The following is a 22,729-nucleotide window of genomic DNA, read 5'->3' as shown; positions in this document are numbered from 1 at the left end:
TGGTGATGTCAGGAGATTACTGGCTTGATGCAGTTACTGCAAACAAGAGATATACAACCAAATATCATGTGTCATTTACTTTAAGACTCTGTTCCAGTACTTTTGCTCATCTAAAATTTGAGTGGTCTGACACCAAGGGTAATAAAGTCTAAGTTGTTTAACACATTTACGTGCAAAGATCAGGAAACGAAAGCCAAAAATTCGCATCCGTCATCTCGTGTTAATCTTTTGATCAAACCAAAATGTTTTCATTATATACCAAAACACAAGCATTGGTCCTGCTGTCCTAATAATTTTGGAGTGGATTGTATGTATAAGGAGTGCAATGAATGGATGATCTGGATCGATGTATCAATTTTAAAAGACAACCGTTGTAATGAATCATAAATAGATTATTATTGATTATGATTAGATTAGGACAGACAACTGGTGTGTTTAAAAAAAAAAAGTTCATATTTTTAATCTGATGTGTACATAAATAGACAATCAAGGTGATTTGTCCGTAACCCTAATACTTTAAAATAGTCTTTCTCTACAACGTCTTTCGCAAATTAATCTGGGGTAGGTTTACCCCACATTCTGAGCCGAGCTGGATGCGTGTTGATCAGAGGCTATTAAATAATATCATATATCGAACAGTAGCTTCAGCAGTATCATCAAATATCAAAACAGTGCTGTCAGAATAGTATGTGGTAGTTACTAAGAAGCATAATAACTTGTATTAGGTAGCATGCATGTGTTAAACTGACAAGTACACACTGTCTGAAGATTGAATTGTATGCATGATCTTTCTTTGTTCTTCAGCTTCTGATCCATCCAAGTTTGTTTTGCTTTTCTCTTACAGTTAGTGGCCTCCATCATTTTCATCAGCCTGGGTGTAATCTCCTGCTTCTTCTGCGCCATCGTGGACGGCATCATCGCAGCTGAGTATATCGTAAGCAGCACATGGGAATTGAGTGTTTCCATGTTATACCTTGTATACAGAGTTCTACAAGCATAGACTTACATAAAGCACATCCATAAATGGTCACCTCCTTATCTTTTTGTTATACAATTTCTTCTGTCGTCTGAGTTTTTGGTGTCAGCTTTGGTAATAAAACTTTGTGGATGTAATCAAACAGCAGCCTCGCCTCGGCCGTCTGGGTGCCCGTGGCTCAGTGTTCCCATTTTCCTCCATCTCACTGCAGTCCACTGAACCTTAGAGGTCACACTCTGATCTGTCCCTCACCTCGTCCTAATACACATTCTTTTATTAGGGAAGGGTAGGATGTTGGACAATCCGATCTCAATAATCAGAATCTTTTTTTTGTTTTTTAAATATTAAATCCAGTGCTATGAAATGTGTGGGATGCTTTATATGTGGTCCAGGTGTGTTAATCCAAAAATGTTAATTTAATGAATTTCTGTGTAACATCGGTACACAAATCAACTAAAGAAAGATCACGCAACACCTTCAGTTTATTTAGGAGATAGAGGATACATTTTCAGCTTGTACACCCGTTGATGACTTTGTTCCCTACTGATTTCCAGTTACATTAATGTATAGGAGAAATTGCAAATACGTTAAACATAGATTAGTCACCATCTCTTTATGATGTCCGAATACCCCACTCAAGTACAGTATGTGCATCATACACACTTTTGTCTCAGTGGCGTATGTAAGCTTGAGATTATCTATGGCCCATAAGGAACACAGGAAAGCCAGAGATAAATGGTCATGTTAGTGTTTCTCTGAGGTGGAGAGTTTATGAAATGGGTGTTTTGGTGCATTGTGACAGACCAGGGTTTAAATTAAATAAAATAAAGTAACTACCAACTGTATGTGTTAGATAGTCTTCTTTAAGTAATTAAAAAACCCATACACATTTAAACTGTAAATTATACTACAAGTAGATTAATTCTTTGAATCAGTTCCTGCTACTGTAAATATGGTATATAAGATCTGTGCAGTCTGATTACGCCCTTAGAACTTTCAGTTTATTAATGTTACAGTCAGCAGGTTTTAATAGCTACCCTGCTTTCCTTCATTCACATTTGGCCATGGCTTTATATATGCCTACGCTGTACGTTAGCTGTAAAATTATGAGAAATCATTAGTCAGCTCAAGGATGAATAATTGCCATTCTTGAAGTTTATTTGGGTAAGAAAGATGGAACGTGACGCCACGTGCTGAACATGGCGCTTTCTGCAGCAGCCTGGAGCCGAACCGAACATCTTGCTCTAATAAAGCCACAGAGACAGAGTCAATAAAAACGTGCGGTTGGTTAACGTTCATTAAGTCCGTGTAGTGTGTTTTAAACCTTTGCTAAAAAGGCTTCAGTATAGCATAACTGCAAGCAATCAAATAATCAGAGGTGACTGATTTTTAATAATGGTGCATCCAGCACATTGCTTGCTTTACCTCTGTTAGACATTCTGTATGGGGGGAACCCTTTTAATTTTAATTGTGGGAAATCAATCAATCAATCAATACAACTGCAGAGTTCACAGTTTTATTGATTCAACAAACTTTTTGTTTCTACTCTAGGACAGGAGACCACTAATGGAAGGAAGGTGTGAGTTCTATGCCAGCAGCACAGGTTATGCCTATGACAACTACTACAATGAGGTGAGTATAAAACAAACACTTACAATACACAGTACCAGTCAAAACATTTGTACACCCCTGGTCTACTGTTCATAGTTTCTGTATTTTGACCATTTTCTGCATTATGGAACAATACTTAAGACATCAAAACTATAACATCTGGAACATATGGAATTATGTGGTAAACAAAAGTATTTAAAAAAATATAACGTTTAGAGTCTTCAAAGTAGCCAGCGTTTATCTTGATAATGCTTTGCACACTATTAGACTTAGACAAAACTTTATTTATCCCCGAAGGGCAATTAGAAGGGCGAAGAGCGGTACATTAAAAGAGCAAGAAAATAAAATCACAAAAAGAATAAAATCACAAAAATGGGTGGGCAAAAAAACAAAACACAAAACCGTGTATTTTGTACAATGGCAGGCCTGTTGCCAGTAACAAAGTAAAAAAAAAAAAAAGGGCAGCAGATAAAATATGGCAAATAAATAAAATGACGTGTGGATAAAATTAAAATGACAATATGATTAGAGTGACATTGTAGTTAAAGTGACAAGGTGATATTGCACATCAGGACATGTGATATTGCACTAGAGTATTGTACAGAAGACTTAAGCTATTGTAACTGTTTTAGACTTCTTAGAGTTTAGGAGGAGAATAACACTTGGAACAAAGGTTGCTCTCCTCCTCTGGGTCTTACAGGCCAGGCAGTGGAACCTGCAACCAGATGGCAGCTGCTCAAATGCCGGGAACAAAGTACGAGTCGAGTCCTTAAGAATTCGACGAGCCAAGCCGCTAGCCTGCTGCTCGTACACAGTATTCAGGTGGCGAGCAGGAAGTCCAATAATCTTAGAACACACCTTGACAATATTATGCAGGCGGTTCCTATCCTGTACAGTAATGGAGTAATACCAACAGCATATAGAAAAAGCTAAAACACTTTCAATGAATGTATAATAGAATGTCAACAAGATGTTCTGACTGACAGAAAAAGAGTTCAGTTTCCTTAGTAGGTACATCCTCTGGTGGCACTTCCTCAGGATCCCTTCTGTGTTGGAAGAGAACCTCAGTTGGCAGTCCAGAATGGTTCCCAGGTATTTGTATTCCTCAACTGTCTCGACCGGAAAACCGTGGACCATAGTGGTGACAGCCACTGCCAGTTCCCTTTGGCTGCTGGAGGAGGTCACCGCCATCTCCCTAGTTTTACTAACATTCAACTCCAGGCAGGAAGAGTCACACCACTCTACAAACTGCTGAAGAGCGGGTCCATGATGGAGGGAAGGGCCGGACAGGAGTGACAGGAGAACTGTGTCATCAGCAAATTTAACCAGGTGACAGTTGGGGTACGTTGATCTGCACTCAGTGTACAGAATGAAGAGCAGCGGAGAAAGCACACAGCCTTGTGGGGAGCCAGTGGAGGTAGTGAGGAGATCAGACAGGTTATTGTTAATCCAGACACGCTGGGTTCGGTTGGTTAGAAAGTCCAGGATCCAGAGGATGAGCTGGCTGCTCATGTTGAAGTTCCGGTGGAGTCTCTCTGCCAGAATATGTGGTTGCAGGGTATTAAAGGCCGAGGAGAAATCTGCAAACAGGAGTCTGGCGGAGGTATTGGGAAGCTCCAGGTGTCTGTGGATAGTGTTGATGATGAAGGCTTTGGCATTGTCGACACCTTTATGGCTTTGATATGCAAATTGGAGCGGATCAAGTTGTGAATTGGTCAGAGTGAGAATGTATTGCCTGACAAGCCTCTCCATAGCCTTCATCACCTGGGAGGAGAGGGCCACTGGGCGCAGATTGTTCAGGGCCATGGGGGGGGCTTCTCTTGGAAATGGGGACAATTGTTAAGTGTTTCCAACATTTGGGGACAGTTCCTGTGTTGATGGAGGTCTGAAACAGTTTCTGGAAAACACTCCCTAACCGGTTCCGCACAATATCTAAGGACCCGGCCACTGATGTAATCGGCTCCAGGTGCACTGTTAACCTTAGACCTCTTAAGGGCCCTCACTACGTCAGTGGTGGGGAAAGAGATGCAAAGGTCATCAGGTATGAGGTTGGATCTGATGTCCTCTAACTGGGTGGAGTTGTTGATCTCAAATCTGGAGAAGAAGGAATTAAGGTCATTGGGGAGATCTGCTGGTGTACTGCCAGGGATGTTAACAGAGTTGTTACTGATAGGAAAGTTAACAGCCGCCATTCTCTTCAGGCCCTGCCAAGCTGAGCGGAGGTTTCCATGAGAAAACTTTTCTTCCACTTTGTTCTTGTAGTTCAGCTTGGCAATCTTAATAGCCCTCTTGACCTCTTTATTAACCTCCTTTTTCTCCATCTCTGACCCAGAGAAGAAGATCCGTTTCTTCTTATTGATGACGGTTTTTAGCTCCTTGGTAACCCAGGGTTTATTGTTAGGGAAGATGGTAACAGTCTTGGAGGGTATAATGTTTTCCTCACAGAAGTTGATGTATGATGAGACGATATCCACCTGTTCGTTTATGTCATCAGAAGAGGAAAGGAGGTTAGTCCAGTTCGTAGACTCGAAACAACCCTGGAGGATTGCTATACTCTCGTTAGTCCACTGCTTGATAGTCCTGGTAACCTTCTTAATTTTCCTGATGACTGGGATGTAGGCAGGAACGAGCAGGATGGTGAGGTGATCAGCAGAGCCGAGGGGAGGAAGAGTGACCGCTCTGTAGGCATCTGGGACAGAACCATAGCATCTATCAAGTGTCTTTCCCAGACGAGTGGAGCAATGGATGTATTGTTCAAAGCCTTTCAAAGATTTTCCAGGATTGCAGTGATTAAAATCTCCAAGAATGAATTTGGGGGAATCAGGGGATAAATGTTCAAATTTGTCCAGGGAGCTTTTGATGAGGTCAGTTGCTGAAGTGGAGTTAGATTTGGGGTGTATGTAAACCAGGACGAAGAAGAGTTGAGGGAACTCTCTGGGAAGGTAAAAGGGACGAAGAGACAGAGCCAGGAGCTCAATGTCTGGAGTGCTCAGCTTCTCTCTGACGTGGACAGTGGAGCACCACCAGGGGTTGATATAGAAACACACACCACCACCATGTTGTTTACCGCTGACGTCACTGTCACAGTCGAGCCTGATGGGGGTGCCAAATCCATCGATGTACAGTGCTTTGTTGTCATCGCCATGGTTGAGCCAAGTTTCAGTAAACGCCAGAATAGAAGCATTCCTGTACTCATGCAGATGGTTCACATTAGCCTGAAGTTCGTCCGTTTTATTCCTTAGTGAGCGGACATTGGCGAGGATGACTGCCGGCAGTGTCAGCTGTTTACCTGTTGCTCGCTGAAGTCGCGCTCTGATACCTCCCTTCTTTTTTCCCCGTCTGGTCGCCTTGTGAAGTCTCTGTCTGGAGTTGGACTGATCCGCCTCGGATGTTCATTTCTGAATCTGCTCAGGAAGAATATCGGGGAGAACGGAACCGGACTGAGTTTGAGACGCAGCAGCAGCTCCCGCAAGTATGTAATCCTTATTGTCTCCGAGGGTGAAGCAGCAATCGAATAAACCAACATGTGTAAAACTGCCAGCGTGTAAGTAATTCCGGAAAAATACATTCTGACAGTGTAATAAAACAAACAAAACAAAAACACAAACAAAACAAAACACAATAGAAAAAATAAAAATAGGAAAACCGCTCAGCACTCCGACCGGTCGACCGCAAGAGCAGTGACCCCGACCGCAAGAGCAATGACCAAATCAGCCTTCACAGTCATCAAAGGGCATGCTGTCAGAGACTTTCTTCCCAGTGATCCTAGGGTATGAGGAATCAGCCATCATTTACTATGGTTAAGATAATGCCAAGCTTCATGAGGTAGTCACCTGGAATGCTTTTCAATTAACAGGTGTGCCTTGTCAAAAGGTAATTAGCACAATTTCTTGCTTTCTTAATGCATTTGAGAAAAAATAGTAAATGATGGCGGATTCCTCATACCCTAGGATCACTGGGAAGAAAAAGTCTCTGACAGCCCTTTGTTGACTGAAGGCTGATCGTTGCACGGCACACTCTGGAACACACAGGGCATGAGAATCCTTGGGCAGGGGGTCTGCTAGCATCCAGAGCTTTCCTCAGACTGTTTCTCCTCTGCTGCTTCTTTCCTTGCTTTTTCAAAAGATCTCAGCTCCTCGCTTTGATGTTGCCCTCCATCAGTCTCTGTCACTGGCAATGTTCTCCCAGTCCTTATCTGGGATGCCAGTTGCACTAAGCTGGCGCTTCAGCTGGTCCTTAAAATGCTTTCAATGGGCCCCTCGGTCATGCTTGCCCTGGCATAGCTCTCCATAGAACACGTCTTTGGGTATTTGCATGTCCTCTATACATGACGGGTGTCCTGCCCAGTCAGGAGCGTGGCCTCGATGCTGAGGATGTTGGCGCGTGCTAAGACTTCAGTGTTGGTCACATATTCTTGCGACTTATTGCCTATAATGGAACGAAGGCAACGCTGGTGAAAGCGCTCTAGAAGCTGCATTTGTTCTCGGTACAGAACCCAAGCTTTGGATCCATAGAGGAGAATGGTGACAACTGCAGCTCTGTTCACCAAGATCTTTGTAGATAAGCACAAGGAATGGTTCTTCCAGACACGGTTCTGCAAGCAGCCAAAAGAGCTACTGGCTTTGGCGAGGCACTTGTCCATATCCTTGGTTATGTGAAGGTATGTGAAGTGCTCAACTGAGTAGTGTTCCATCAATGCTGATATGTGGGGCATTGCAGGTTCCATGTGGCGATTTCTGGTATAATACTTCTGTCTTCTTAAGGCTGATTGTAAGGCCAAATGCCTTCACTGGATCTGCAAAGCAGTTGAGGACTACTTGTAGAGCTTCTTCACTGTGGGCCAGGGGTGCACATTTCATCTGCAAACAGCAGCTCTAGAATCAGCTCTTCCAGAGTCTTGGTGCAAGCCAGAAGTCTTTGGAGGTTGGAGACACTTCCATCAGTCCGGAACCATATGTAGATCCCTTCTGCAAGATCCTCCTTGGCCTCCCTTAGCATCATGCTGAAGAAGATGGCAAAGAGTGTGTGGGTGAGGACACAGCCTTGCTTTACCCCCGTTATCTATTGAGAATGGGTTGAACAGATCGCCACCATGTTTTACTTGCCCCAGCTGGCCTTCCTGGAGCTGGTGTAGGATCCTGAGGAGCTTGGGTGGACAGCCCAGTCTTGAGAGAATCTTCCAGAGCCCATCGCGGCTGACCGTATCAAAAGGCTTTGGTCAGATCTATGAATACTGCATATAACCCCATATTTTGCTCCCGGCCTTTCTCCTGGATCGGTCACAAAATGAAAATCGTGTTGGTTGTTCAAGTTGCTCTGAAGCTGAACTGGTTTTCTGGTAGATTTTCCTCAGCAACTATAGGGATGAGTGTGCAGGATGACTCTACCAAGCCTCTTTCCTGCTATGGACAGCGGTGTGATGCCCCTGTAGTTTGAGCAGTCCGATTTCTCTCCCTTTATCTTGTACAGGAAGACGATGATGGCGTCACAGAGAGCCTGCGGTATGACCCCGTTCTCCCAGCATACCTTCAAAAAGTTGGTGAGCTGCTCAAGAAGAGTCACCACCTAGCTTGTACACCTCTGCTGGTACACCATTGACTCCAGGAGCCTTGTGACACTTCAGCTTTGCGATGGCTGCTTTCACCTCTTCTTGCATAGGAGGGTTGTCAAGTTCCATCCTCATCGCCTGATGAGGAATCTGATTGTTTGTCTCTAAATTGATTGAAGTATTCGAATATGAAAAGCAAAATAATAAAAAGAAAAATAAAATAAACATTTAAACATAATACATAGAAATACATATTCGAAAAGGAGTGAGAAGTAGTATAATTTATAAACTCCCACCCCTTCTCTTTAAATGATGAATAACAATAAGCTTCCTTGTTACCTGTCTAGATGCTCATGCCTGATACTTGTAGATAAATAAAATGTATTTCTGACTTTGTATTTAGAAAAAAACTAAATGTAATTTACATATGTCCATACACACACACACACACACACACACACACACACACACACACACCTCCCCATACATACATACATATACCCATATAAATTATAAGCATACACCTTCACATACAGTACGCATGCACGACCCACACACACAGACACAAAAAGCAACAGAAAAAGTGTTACTTTTCTGTTACTTTTCGTGAGCCTCCCTCATCCCTGTACCTCTTGAAAATAGTAATCTTTGAACCTCATTTTCCATAGTTCTCTGCCTAGTGGTGAAGGCTTGATTTCTTGTCAGTGAGGAGGCTGGTGCTGTCTGATGAATACAGGGGTGCTTGCACCTGGTGGGTAGGGCCAAACACTATGCGCAATGCCTCGTAGAATGCACAAGAGTTTTCAGTGTCTGCATAAAGCTGGGTTTGCTCTGCAAGGTCTAGCCACCACTTGTTCTACATGTATTCCTGTAGGCTGCTTTAGCTGCCTTGTCGTCTGGTCTGGCAAGGACCCTCTTAAAACAGGATCATTTCTTCTGAAGGGGATCCTGGATCCCACCGTCATTCTTGTCAAACCATTCTTCCTGGTTGCATGTCCTGCTATCTCAGTGGTCATCTCCTGAAGGATGGTTTTCAACCGATACCAGTGGGTCTGGATCCTCCTCTTCTGAGCTGTCATCGTTGTTCATACGCTTTTCCAGTTTGTTCTGGAACTCCACTTTCAGTCCATGCAGCCTGTCCACCTGCAGCTTCTTCACCTGAGGTCCCTTCTTTGTCAGTGGTTTAATGGTCAGTCATAATTTGGCTCTGACCTGTTGGTGGTCTGTGTAGCAGTCTGCACTTGGCATGACATGGGTATGCCCGGTACGTTCTTTTGGCGCACGAGGATGTAATCCAGCAAGTACTAATGTTTGGAACGTGGGTCTTGCCATGTTATTTTGAAGCACGCTTTCTGCTGGTAAAGGGTATTTGTAATACTCAGACCCCTCTGTGCACACAGCTCCAGAAGCAACCTTCCACTGTCATTGCAGCTGCCCACTCCGTGCCGGCCCAGAACTCCTGGCCATCCATCAAAGTTTCTACCAACCCTGGCATTGAAGTCACCCATGATGAGGATTTTGTCTGCTCACTGACTTTCCAGAGGAGGTTTCTCAGCTGTGTAGAAAGCCTCTTTTGAAGCAGGATCTGCCTGTAGTATGGGGCATAGATGCTGATGAGCATGACAAACTGGTTGTCACGTAGTGGCAAATGAAGAGATATGAGACAGTCGCAATGTCCAACTGGGATGCTCTCGAGATTGCTGGCAATGGAGTTCTTTATTATGAAGCCCATGCCTGAGAGTCTGTGATCTTCCTTTCCTTTACCAGACCAGTAGAGGGTGTAGCCTGCTCCTTGTTCTGTCAAAGAGCCTTGTTCTGCAAATCACACTTCACTGACAGCTGCAGTTTCATTGTCCAGCCTGGCTAGTTCCCTGGCTACAAGAGTTGTACATCTCTGTGGACGGTCGTTGTCGTCCGAGTCATGCATTGTGTGAACATTCCATCATTCAGCATTGCTGTTTTCTTCTTTATGCCTACTTTATCGCTTAGGTGAGATGCCCGTTGACCACAGCTAGCCAACCAGGTGATAGTGAGAAACACTGTTTGAACCACCTTTTCTAGGTCCATCTTCATTCGGAATAAGCAGTGCGATCCCTAAAGAGGGCTGCTTGGTCTCTCAGGGTGCTGCCAAATGTTGCTGTTGTCCCAGGTTAACCGGAAGCAACCCATACTTCTGAGCCACCTACATAGAGTTGAAACTGCGACTCCCAGTACCATCTAGTACCTGCCGTTTCACCTCTTCTCCATCCCTATAGGACTGACTTTCTGCCTGCACTGCGTGAATTTAAAGTGAAAATTGGTGCACGCAGACCAACCCTACTCTTTAGGCCAGGGGACACTCCATAGAGGCTCAGCAGGCTAGGACAGCTATGGTGACCACAAGACTATAAATAGTAAATAACAAAAATACAGTAAGTAGCCCTATTCCACAACTGTAGTAATCCATATTATCTCAAGAACCACTCAACTAAGTAAAGAGAAATGACAGTCCATCATTACTTTAAGACATGAAGTGACTTAATTAATAAAAATAAAGAAAAAAAACCCCACTGAATTAGGCGTGTCCAAATTTTGACTGGTACTGTATGCATCTAGAAAAGGACAGATGTCTAGTTCTACTGGAAAGAAAATAAAATGAATAAATTACACAATATTCCACTACCCTTTAAAACGTAGTCAGTCAGACAAGATATGTTACAGTCTATATTGTCAAATGCACAACCTCTAACTTTCTGCTACAATTTGCCTGTGAGGTTCAGGAGGTAGGGCCTAGAGAGTACAAATTTCATCAAACTGCATTATGAGAAAAATGCCCATATCCATAAATTTACAGCATTGTGTGTAAATTTCAGTATTCATGTTTAAACATTACAGTAACAGGTCTGTATGACATGACCTAATAAGCAGAATTTTATGGACAAGTTTTTGGGTGATCGGTCGCTACTCGTCTGCGCAAAGTGCAAAACTAAAGACAGACACAAAACATTTGAGCTGTTTTGACTCCATTTGGGGAACTGTTTCTTCTGACATGTACCTAAACTGGTGTAATATGTACAACCCCAATTCCAAAAAAGTTGGGACACAGTGTTAAAACAAATAAAAACAAATGTGAAGATTTGCAAAATCATGGAAACCCAATATTTCATTGAAAATAGTACAAAGACAACATATGAAATGTTGAAACTGAAATTTTTTGTTTTCTGAAAAATATGCACTCATTTTGAATTTGATGCCAGCAACACATTTCAGAAAAGTTGGAACAGGGCAACAAAAGACTGAAAAACTTATACTAACCCCCCCCAAATTTGGTTAATTGTTAACAGGTCAGTAACATGATTGGGTATAAAAAGAGCATCCCAGAGAGGCGGAGTCTCTCAGAAGTAAAGATGAGGAGGGGTTCACTGCTCTGTGAAAGACTGCATGGGCAAACAGTGCAACAATTTAAGAATAACGTTCCTAAATGTAAAATTGCAAAAAATTTGGGGATCACATCATCTATGGTACATAATATCATTCAAAGACTCAGAGAATCTGGAGAAATCTCTGTATGCAAGATACAAGGCTGAGAACTGACATTGGATGCCTGTGATCTTCAGGCCCTCAGGCGACGCTGCATTAAAAGCAGACACGTGTCTGTAGTGGAAATCACTGTATGGGCTCAGGAACACTTCAGAAAACCATCGTCTGTGAAAACAGTTCATTACTGCATCCGCAAATGCAAGTTAAAGCCAGATATAAACAATATCCAGAAATACTGTCACCTTCTCTGGGCCCGAGCTCTTTTACGATGGACTGAGGCGAAGTGGAAAATTATCCCGAGGTCTGACGAAGCAAAAGTAGAAATTCTTTTTAGCAGTCATGGACACGACGTCCTTCAGGCTAAGAGGAGAGGGACCATCCGGCTTGTTATCAGTGCACAGTTCAAAAGCCAGCATCTGTGATGGTATGAGGGTGCATTAGTGCACATGACATGGGTAGCTTGTACATCTGTGAAGGCATCATTAATGCTGAATGATATATACATGTTTCAGAGCAATATGCTGCCATCCAGACAAAATCTTTTTCAGGGAAGGCCTTCCTTCTTTCAGCAAGACAACGCCAAACCACTTTCTGCACGTATTAAAACTGCATGGCTCCGTAGTAAGAGAGTCCAGGTGCTAAACTGGCCTGCCTGCAGTCTAGACCTGTCTCCCATTTAAAACGTTTGGCACATTATGAAACACAAAATACGACAAAGAAAACCCCAAACTGTTGAGCAACTGGAATTGTGTCAGACAAGAATGGGACATTTCTCTTTCAAAACTACAACAGTTGGTCTCCTCAGTTCCCAAGCGTTTACAGTGTGGTGTTAAAAGTAGAGGTGATGCAACACAGTGGTAAATATGCCCTTTTCCCAACTTTTTTTAAACCATGTTGCTGACAAATTCAAAACGAGCATCTATTTTTCAAAAATCAATAACATTTCTCAGTTTCAACATTTGATTTGTTGTATTTGTACCATTTTCAATGAAATATAGGGTTTCCATGATTTGCAAATTATCACATTGTTTTTATTTACAGTTTCCACAGCATCCCAACTTTTTTGGAATTGGGGTTGTACAATATGGCTTTGCTCACTAGGCCAGTGGGTTCTTAGCCTTTGTGGCCAGTTTAAGGGTCTAAAATTCTCACATTTCGTAAAGTTTCTTGCAAGACACCATGACTGCTGCACAAAAATTATAGTTTATTTTAAATAGCTTCTGTGTAAAGGCCACTTTAATGAGAGAAATGTTTAAATTTTAATATTTACACAATAAATCAAGTTTACATGCATAGAACTACATTTTAAATAAAGGTTTGACTAAAAAAAAAAAAACCTCCTACAACTCTATCTACATCTCGGGTGACCCCAAAGTTGAGGAACTGTGACTTGGGCTTTAGTGAAGGAGTTTTAGTGAAATTTGATGCTTTGATGTTTGAAATGCATACCTGTAGACCCTATGGCTACTGAATATTATTGAAATGTTACTTTATTGTACCTTATAGTGAGTAAAAGTGAAACCTGTGGACCATCAAAGCAAGTGATATTTGCATTACTGTTGATGGAAAAGTACAGAGAAGGCCAGAAAGAGCTGCACTGTTTTTGTGCATGTAGAGAAGGCATATGACAGGATGGCAAGAGAGGACTTGTGGTACTGCATGAGGAAATCAGGAGTGGAGAAGTATGTGAGATGTATGCAGGATATGTATGAGGGCAGTGTGACAGCAGTGAGATGTGCAGTGGGAATGACCAAGGCATTTAAGGTGGATGTTGGATTGCACCAAGGCTTAGGCCTAAGCCCTTTCCTGTTTGCAATGATAATGGCCAGTTTGACAGACGACACCAAGCAAGAAGCCCTATGGACAATGATGTTTGCAGATGATATTGTAATCTGTAGTGAAAACAAGGAGCAAGTGGAAGAAAACTTGAAGACATAGGTGTGCACTAGAGCAGGGGTTCTCAACCTTTTCTACTTTGAGGCCCACCTATTCATACTTGTAACAAGTAGGAGCCCATTAAAAAAAGATCCCCGATTAGAATCTAATAAAGCTATTCATGGGATGCAACATCACTCCCTGTTACAGATGGGAGCCCAGGAATTAAATAAATGCAATAAAACACAAACTGGTTTTAATTGTAGGTACTGTATTTAAAACTGTATGGATGTGCCAAAAGCCAACACAAAACCATGCATGCAGGGCATTCGCAGTCAAAAGGGATTAATGATCCAAAAGTGGAGTCTGGTCCATTAACACAAGAACTTATTGCCATGTTTATGTACAGCAAAACAAGCAAGTTATTAAAACCAAGTAGTACACTCAAAAGAAGTGGATATAGAAACCACTCAATGGGATTAGATCCTTACACGCTAACAAAGGAGGATTTTTCCTAGGAGTTGGAAAATGATCCATCCATCAAGTTCCCTGACATCTCAAACTACCTGGTGCTGCAGACATCGTTCTACACGGACACACAGATGAAAACCTGGAAGAGCATGGAGGCGTACAACTTTTTATATATGGCTGCGTTAAAGATCTGGGGATCAGGACACAAGATAGACGGCGGTAGACAGATCTAAGTGCAGGATGAGTGTTTATTAGCAGGCATAATATTTACAAAAACGAAACACAAATGAAAGCAAAGCAGAATCATAAAGCAGAGTATTTAAACAGTGTCATCACGGTCGCGTTTGTTTCTAGCCATGTTTATAATGATACTTCACAAAGCCTCCGTGAAAACAGCGTCCATATCCGTGTGTGCTGATTGCACTCAAATCAGTATCAGGTGTTTCCCATAAGAACTGGGTCCCAAGAGCACACACAAAGTGCTCCGTGAGCAAGCGCGGCCGCTCGAGCTGCGCCAGACTCAAGTGCACAAAGGCGTGACCGTCAAGTGTTCGCGTGCTATGACCACAACTTTTAGCTCACGTGTATATCACCATGCATCACCACCAAAATGGCTCATTTTCATCAATGACCCATCGCAAAGCATCGCGAGCTGTAGTGTGACCGTAGCTTAATGAGGCAGATGTGACATCGGATGCAACTCAGCCATATTACCCTACTACGAGTAAAAATTAGCTTCAACTTGGGGGGGAATTGTAGCCTACTAGATGGCCCAGTGACTGAGAAACACTGCACTTGAAAGAAGGGGAATGAAAGTCAGGAGGAACAAGACAGAGTGCATGTGTGTGAATGAGAGGGAGGAGAGTGGAATGGTACAGCTGCAAGGAATAGAGGTGGTAAAAGCAGATAAGTTCAAATATCTGGGTTCAGCTGTCCAAAGTAATGGCAAGTGAGGAAGAGAAGTGAAGGAGTGCGCAAGCAGGCTGGAATGGGTGGAGGGAGAGTGTCAGGAGTGATTTGTGACAGAAGGGTACCAGCAAGCCTGAAGGGGAACGTGTACAAGGCAGTAGTAAGACAGTTGTATGTTTTGGAGACAGGAGGCTGAACTGTAGGTAGCGGAGTTGAAGATGTTGAGATATTCATTGGGAGTGACAAAGTTGGACAGGATTAGAAAGGAGTATATTAGAGGAACAGTACATGTAGGACGGCTTGGAGACAGAGCGAGGGAGGCGAGATTGAGACAGTTTGGACATGTACAGAGAAGAGATCCAGGGTATATTGGGGGAAAGAATGCTGGAGATGGAGTTGCCAGGTAAGAGGAAGACCAAAGATACGAAGGACAGGAGGGACATTATCTGCCATGGCAACCCCTAATGGGAACAGTCAAAAGAAGTAGTGCACCAAAAAACACTTACACTTGTGTTCAAAATAATAGCAGTCCAACACGACTAACCAGATCAATCACTGTTTTTGGTGGAAATTATATTACTACATGGCAAATAATTTACCAGTAGGTGTAGTAGAGTCATAGAAAACCAACAGACCCAACATTCATGATATGTATGTTCCTGAGTCTGTGTAATCAAATAATTAAGTGAAAGGGACGTGTTCAAAATAATAGCAGTGTGGAGTTTAATTAGTGAGATCATTCATTCTGTGAAAAAACAGATGTCAGTCAGGTGGCCCTAATTTAAGGATGAAGCCGGCACATGTTGTACATCCATTTCTCTCTGAAAACCTGAGAAACATGGGTCGTTCCAGACATTGTTCAGAAGAACAGCGTGCTTTGATTAAAACGTTGATTGGAGAGGTAAAACGTATACTGTAAAGAAGTGCAGAAAATGATGGGCTGCTCAGCTAAAATGATCTCCAGTGCTTTAAAATGGACAGCAAAGCCAGAGAGACGTGGAAGAAAACAGAAGACTACCATTCGAATGGATCGAAGAACAGCCAGAATGGCAAAGACTCAGCCAATGATCAGCTCCAGGGTGATCAAAGACGGTCTGAAGTTACCTGTGAGTACTGTGACAATTAGAAGATGCCTGTGTGAAGCTAATCTATCGGCAAGAAGCCCCCGCAAAGTTCCACTGTTAAAAAAAAAAGACGTGCTGAAGAGGATACAATTTGCCAAAGAACACATCGACTGGCCTAAAGAGAAATGGAGAAACATTTTGTGGACTGATGAAAGTAAAATTGTTCTTTTTGGGTCCAAGAGCCACAGACAGTTTTTCAGACGACCCCCAAACACTGAATTCAAGCCACAGTACACTCTGAAGACAGTGAAGCATGGTGGTGCAAGCATCATGATATGGGGATGTTTCTCTTACTATGATGTTGGGCCCATTTATCGCATACCAGGGATCATGGATCAGTTTGCATATATCAAAATACTTGAGGAGGTCATGTTGCCTTATGCTGAAGAGGAAATGCCCTTGAAATGGGTGTTTCAACAAGACAACGACCCCAAACACACCAGTAAGCGAGCAGCATCAGGGTTCAAGACCAACAAAATGAAAGTTATGGAGCGGCCAGCCCAATCCCTGGACCTTAAGCCGATAGAAAACTTGTGGGGTGACATCAAAAATGCTGTTTCTGAGGCAAAACCAAGAAATGCAGAGGAATTGTGGAATGTTGTCAAATCATCCTGGGCTGGAATACCTGTTCACAGGTGCCAGAAGTTCTCAGAAACTGTGGTTATACAACTAAATATTAGTTTAGTGATTCACAGGAATACTAAATCCTTAAGATTTTTTCAGTTTATACAGTAAATATTTGGAGTTTGTAATGAAAAATGCAGACACTGCTATTTTTTTGAACAGCCCAATGTTCATTTTTCTTCATTTTCTGTAAAGTAATTAAAATATTGATACATTTTTCTTCTTGTTTTGATGTAGAATATAATGTGCATTGTTCCCAATGCATGGAAATAAAAACTATTATAAGGATTTTGAGCTTTACTCACATTTTTAAATACACTGCTATTATTTTGAACACAACTGTAAATGCAGCACTTCCATTTTATGTGCTCCTCTTATATAGGACGAGTTTAACGGACAGTCTTGTTGCTTATTTTTGTCTGTCTCTCTGACCCTTATTTCCTTTTGCCATAGGTTGTGTGTCAGAACTATAACCAAGATTGCAAGCTCAAGGTGAAGACAAACACCTGTTACTGCTGTGATTTATACAGTTGTGAGAGGTGAGCTGTGTTTGAACGGCAGTGTATAAACATTATACTGTAATATAGTACCTGTATTAACATGTGACATTTCTCTTGAACTAGGTTGGCTTTACATCCTTTATAAAGGCAAACGGGGTGAAAAACGTTAAACGTTTGTGGGTTTGTCTCTCCAGCCCAGGGTACCACACACACTACTTTGAGTTTACGGGTGTGAATAGTTGCTGGGACGTGATACACCTGCACAGACTGCTGTGGGCTGATGTAGTGCTCAATGTGCTGGGAGTTTTCTTGGGCATCATTACTGCTGCCATACTGGGAGCCTTCAAGGACCTGGTGAGAGCTTGTACTACCCCTGAACTCGAAACCTTTTTTTAAATGATTAACTCTTCTGGGGAAATTTAACACCGCACCAAATTTACATTTTACAGCTAAATAGAGAACTTGACTCTGCAGTGTTTAGTGATGAACATCGTAATTGCTAGGATTTATTTTAAAGGTTAGGATTAACGATAAATGTTGAGAATGTAGTCGAACAGGAGAGTCGCCGCAGCTGACAAATCTGCAGAAATGATGTGATCATGTACCAGAATCTCAGAGGAATATTTCCCACACCTTGTGGAATCAATGCTATGAATAATTGAGACTGAGCGTTTAGGGGTATTTTATTAAAATGGTGTTTCTAATAAAAGTGGCCATTGAATGTATAACATGCTGCAGCTATATATTTAAGCATTCTGTAAAATTAAACACACAAAAAAAGGGTGTATTAAAGATCTTTGTGTCTATCGCAATGCCGTGCGAATAGTCAGTGCCATCTTCAACAAACGGACCAATCAGATATTCTCCTTTCTCATTGGATTTGCATATTCATGCATCCTTGCATTTTATACAAGGGTAAATGTGTAAAATGTTTCTAATAAGTTTCAGTATTTAATCAGACACTGAAAAAAATATATAATCCACTATTAAATATTTTAAAAATTCTTTATTATTAATTCATTTGAATAGTCAGTATTAGAAATAAATACTACTTGATATGGAATTATATTAGAGCAGCAGTTAAAACTCAATTGTGTAGGGCATTTTTAAAGGAGAACTGAAGGCAATTTTTTTTTTTATCATCAAAATTCTATTAAATACAGGAATGCATGTTTGATCGCTATTTTGTCACTGCTATAGCAAGTTATGAGTGTTTGAAATATGCTCTGTAATATATCAGTCCATATGTCAAAGCAACGTCCGTAAACGAGATTCGTTGAGACCTGTGCAAGACATCGTAGGACGGAAGTAAAATGTACAGCAGAAATCAAAGTGACCAACATCTGCCAACGTTGTCAAAAGACACGCGTGCCCTCTCTTTCGAATGCTGATGTAATCAAGCCGGAAGTTTTGACAGTAATCAGGAAAGTTTGAAAAAAGTAAATCAGCAATCGTCATTGGGCGGCACGGTGGTGTAGTGGTTAGCGCTGTCGCCTCACAGCAAGAAGGTCCTGGGTTCGAGCCCCGGGGCCGGCGAGGGCCTTTCTGTGCGGAGTTTGCATGTTCTCCCCGTGTCCGCGTGGGTTTTCCCCCACAGTCCAAAGACATGCAGGTTAGGTTAACTGGTGACTCTAAATTGAGCGTAGGTGTGAATGTGAGTGTGAATGGTTGTCTGTGTCTATGTGTCAGCCCTGTGATGACCTGGCGACTTGTCCAGGGTGTACCCCGCCTTTCGCCCGTAGTCAGCTGGGATAGGCTCCAGCTTGCCTGCGACCCTGTAGAAGGATAAAGCGGCTAGAGATAATGAGATGAGATGAGCAATCGTCATTTAAACTCGTTTTCGTGCAATATTTTGTTTGGAAAGCAGTTCATTTGGTGGAATAAATGAGACAAGATGCCGAGTGTGTTTTTTGCACCTAGTTGTGGTCTGGCCGACACTTCATGTTTCGAAGTCTCGCACAAGTCTTGTGAAGATCACACGGATAAGCGACGCCTGCCGTGAACCAAACGAACTAAATTCAACACGGCCAAAAACCGAATAGGCCGATAAGTATAATTGCAATTAGTTGCCAATACGAGCCACGATATAAGGTCACTAAAACCGAAAACGTCATTGAATAACACGTTAATTAAGAAATAAAGCAAGTTTAAAAATGACTTCAACTCTCCTTTAATGCATCACACAGTAGATTGTACAAAAATGCTGACCACAGCTCCACAACTCCTCTCTCATCCAACATCACAGGTTCCAGCTGTTCAGTCCCAGATGTCTCCCAGGCCAGCTCCTCCTCCACACATCCTCTATAATCCAACCCAGCACATGGTCACTTATGCAGGATTCTGCCCATCTGGACAAGCCCTGCCTGCTTACCCCAATTATCCAGTGCCCATGCAGGTAATAAGGTGTGCAGGTGTGGATAGATTCACAGATCTTACCACTGAGAGTTCTCTGATGCAGCGCTCAGTGATCCTGTGTGTTTCTCCTGAAAACCTTTTAATGAAACAGATCAGGAACTTTTACAGATGAACTCCTATGATATGATTAAGGGCGTGGTCAACCACATCATTAGTGACAGTTTTCTTTCATTTCATTTCTTCATCCCCATACACACTCCTCTCCCTCCCTCACATACTCAGCCTAGAGTTGGTCTATTATGGCCGACTTTTTGCCTCATGATGGTTTGTGAATAATTATTGCTAAACCTGTACTGTATTAAAAGATCTCTCAACACTCATCCAAATGGGTTTCTTCCGTTCTCGTAAAAGTCCAGTTTCCTTGACTTGGTGGACTAGACATTCATGAGCTGTACGAGGGAAAATGTTTTATAAACAACTTTTAATTCTTCCTCTCATCCTTCTGTCCCTCAGCACCTCAACAGTTACCCAGCAGCCAGTCCTTCTCAGCCCAGCCCCGAGGTGCCCGTGTCCCCACTGGAAGAGAGCCAGCCTCCCACTCAGCCCAGCAACAGCAACCCTTCAGTTCCATCCCAGTCCACTTGTCCAGACACCTCAGGCTATATGCTCACTCCAAATGCACCCTCGCTCTATCCACACTCATTAGGGCCCTTTGAAAAGCCTCCGCCCTATGCCTGCTGAAGGACTTCGTTAACCATTTTATTGCTTAGAAATAGAGGGCACAAACAGTCCTGGCCTAACATTGTCAGGATGTTAGAAAAGGACTACTAGAGTATGGTTCTCGTAAAATATTTAGAAGTGTAGAATAAGGTGTTGCCTTTTAGTGAACGGTATGAACAATATGAACTGGTGAACTCGTTAATCAGAACTTATTCTGATTGGTCCTGTTTTTAGCAGACATCACAGCCTGATCTGAAATATTATTTTTATCCCTCCTAACCACCTGGATAACTTCTTGTACGTGTTTGCACGCATATTGAGACCTTCCTGTCAAGTCATGGTATGACACATTTGCAGTAAATACAGTACTACACTTGTCCAGCCATCATTACCTTTTCTTCACCTCACACCCACCCCCCATTACTACTACGTATTCCATTCAGAGTTAGTTGCTAAACTGTGTACGACTTCTCCTTTATTATAGTTTTTTTCTCTCATCACTGCAAGTTAGCTCTACAAACTGCTGTGTGTTGTTGCTCGGTAGAAGCTCTCACCTTGCATACCCTCACCTGATTGGGTTCTCCATGACTGCCATCTCTTTTGACGTATTCACATCTCCCAAAGTCTAGTATGTGTGCTGCTAGTATGGTTCAGTGGGATTCCATTGCTATACCACATGCTTTCTCCATGAGTCTGCCAAGTTAGCTGGATTTCATTAGCGTGCATTCTGGGGCTGGAACAGTTTCCATTTTACTCATTTGGCGGATGATTTTATCCAAAGACAATTGAGAGGATACTTACAGTTGAACAGTTACAGGTTGAGGGCCTTGCTCAAGGCCCAACAATGGCAACTTGGCGATGCTGGGATTTCAGGTCATGATCCTTAACCCAGTACCTTATCCACAGACATCCCTCCTTCATCTTTCTGTTGAGGGTTTTTCCACCATCTTACAGACTGGCAGGTACACAAGTACTGCTACCGTGGTTTAGTACATTTCCTTCACTATACCACCCACCCTTTGTTGCTAAGCCCCTATAACCTTTGTATTATGGCACTTGGTCTCGCAACAAAGTCAGAAAAGAGCTCCTGACAAGCAGGCCACACAATTCATCAGCCTGAAACTAGATTAATTGAGAATACTGCCACCCAGTCACCCCATGCAGGCCACCATGCGCTTTGCTGTCAGCTCCTGTTGTGGAAGCTAGTAGTTCTGTTCGTGTAGCCTCAGCATTAATTCTCTTGGGTTCAACATAACTAAGAGACATTCAGAAGGGTGTTATCTGCAGCTGCACCCTAAGTACAACTGGCTGAGGCATGTCCTCATGTCATAGAGAGACACAAGTTCTATTGTGTTGGTCAACTTAAAGGGGGGGAGGAGTGTCCACATGAGTGATACCCCATTGGAGAGTCACCAAGGACAGGAGCTGTGTGGTCCCCTGGTATGAGATCAGAACACAACGAGAATTGAAGGTGCTCCCTCTGGCAACAGATACATCAATCATCAAGGTGGTAGGAGGTCGGACAGATTCTTTGCCTTACATGTAAGCTCCTTAAGTGGGCTTATCCATGGTTAGCTTCAATGAAACTGACTTACCTACTGGGACTGTACAGTGCAGCAGACAGGTCACCAAAACTGTGTGTACACCTGGCAGATTGGCATCTGCACCCAGAAGTGGTGCCTCAGATCTGAAACAAGTTTGGCAACTAACAGAAGTGGACCTTGTACATCTTTCAACCTGAGACAGAACTCAGCACAGAGTCCCATTTGTAACCCTAAACCGGCCAGCAGGCACTTAGTTCCCATTGGTACTTCGGAACACCCTGGAGGTTTCATCCCCAAATGAATCTTCCATCCTGAATGGAAGTGTAGACCTAGCAATCCAGAAAACACCTGAATGCAAGAGCCCCTCATACATAAGCCTTCTATGTGCCATGCGACAGTACAAGTAGTATCCCTTCCTCATGGGCATTACCTAAAGGCATGCCTCTCCAGGAAGTCTGCATCACTGGTACCGTACCTGGGCATCACCATGCCAGTGGTATGAGCACATTTCCAGTTAAAAGTTGTGTGAGTACCTCATAACATTCAGGCACCTCTCACTAGTCCTGGGGGTTAGAAGGGGTCAAGTATGCATGTATATAACTGTTAGGGTTGCTTGTCTTACAGAACCAGAAACATCCTGATGAGAAACTTCTATAGCCAGATGGCTGCATGTCCTTGGCATTTATTGCAACTAATGCACCACTTTGTTGGAAGGTCTCAGTATAGGTGTTTACCCACATACAGTGGTGCTTGAAAGTTTGTGAACCCTTGAGAATTTTCTATATTTCTGCATAAATATGACCTAAAACAAAATCAGATTTTCACACAAGTCCTAAAAGTAGATAAAGAGAACCCAGTTAAACAAATGAGACAAAAATATTATACTTGGTCATTTATTTATTCAGGAAAATGATCCAATAGTACATATCTGTGAGTGGTAAAAGTATGTGAAC

The 22,729-nt window shown here is 42.6% G+C and overlaps 1 protein-coding gene across 1 annotated transcript in view; it reads left to right on the top strand.

Moving 5' to 3' along the window:
- The window catches only part of LOC132866696 (transmembrane protein 255B), a 55,633-nt gene extending 35,380 nt beyond the window's left edge, over nucleotides 1-20,253 (top strand). Inside the window, exons 4-9 of the mRNA XM_060899480.1 lie at nucleotides 845-934; nucleotides 2,528-2,608; nucleotides 17,111-17,196; nucleotides 17,352-17,511; nucleotides 19,403-19,552; nucleotides 20,026-20,253. Coding sequence (XP_060755463.1) covers nucleotides 845-934; nucleotides 2,528-2,608; nucleotides 17,111-17,196; nucleotides 17,352-17,511; nucleotides 19,403-19,552; nucleotides 20,026-20,253 — 795 coding nt within the window. The remainder of the gene's footprint in view (nucleotides 1-844; nucleotides 935-2,527; nucleotides 2,609-17,110; nucleotides 17,197-17,351; nucleotides 17,512-19,402; nucleotides 19,553-20,025) is intronic.
- Nucleotides 20,254-22,729: the final 2,476 nt, after the last annotated feature.

The sequence above is a fragment of the Neoarius graeffei genome, chromosome 18, assembly GCF_027579695.1.
Source record: "Neoarius graeffei isolate fNeoGra1 chromosome 18, fNeoGra1.pri, whole genome shotgun sequence".
Taxonomy (NCBI): domain Eukaryota; kingdom Metazoa; phylum Chordata; class Actinopteri; order Siluriformes; family Ariidae; genus Neoarius; species Neoarius graeffei.
This window is presented reverse-complemented; position numbering and strand designations above follow the sequence as displayed.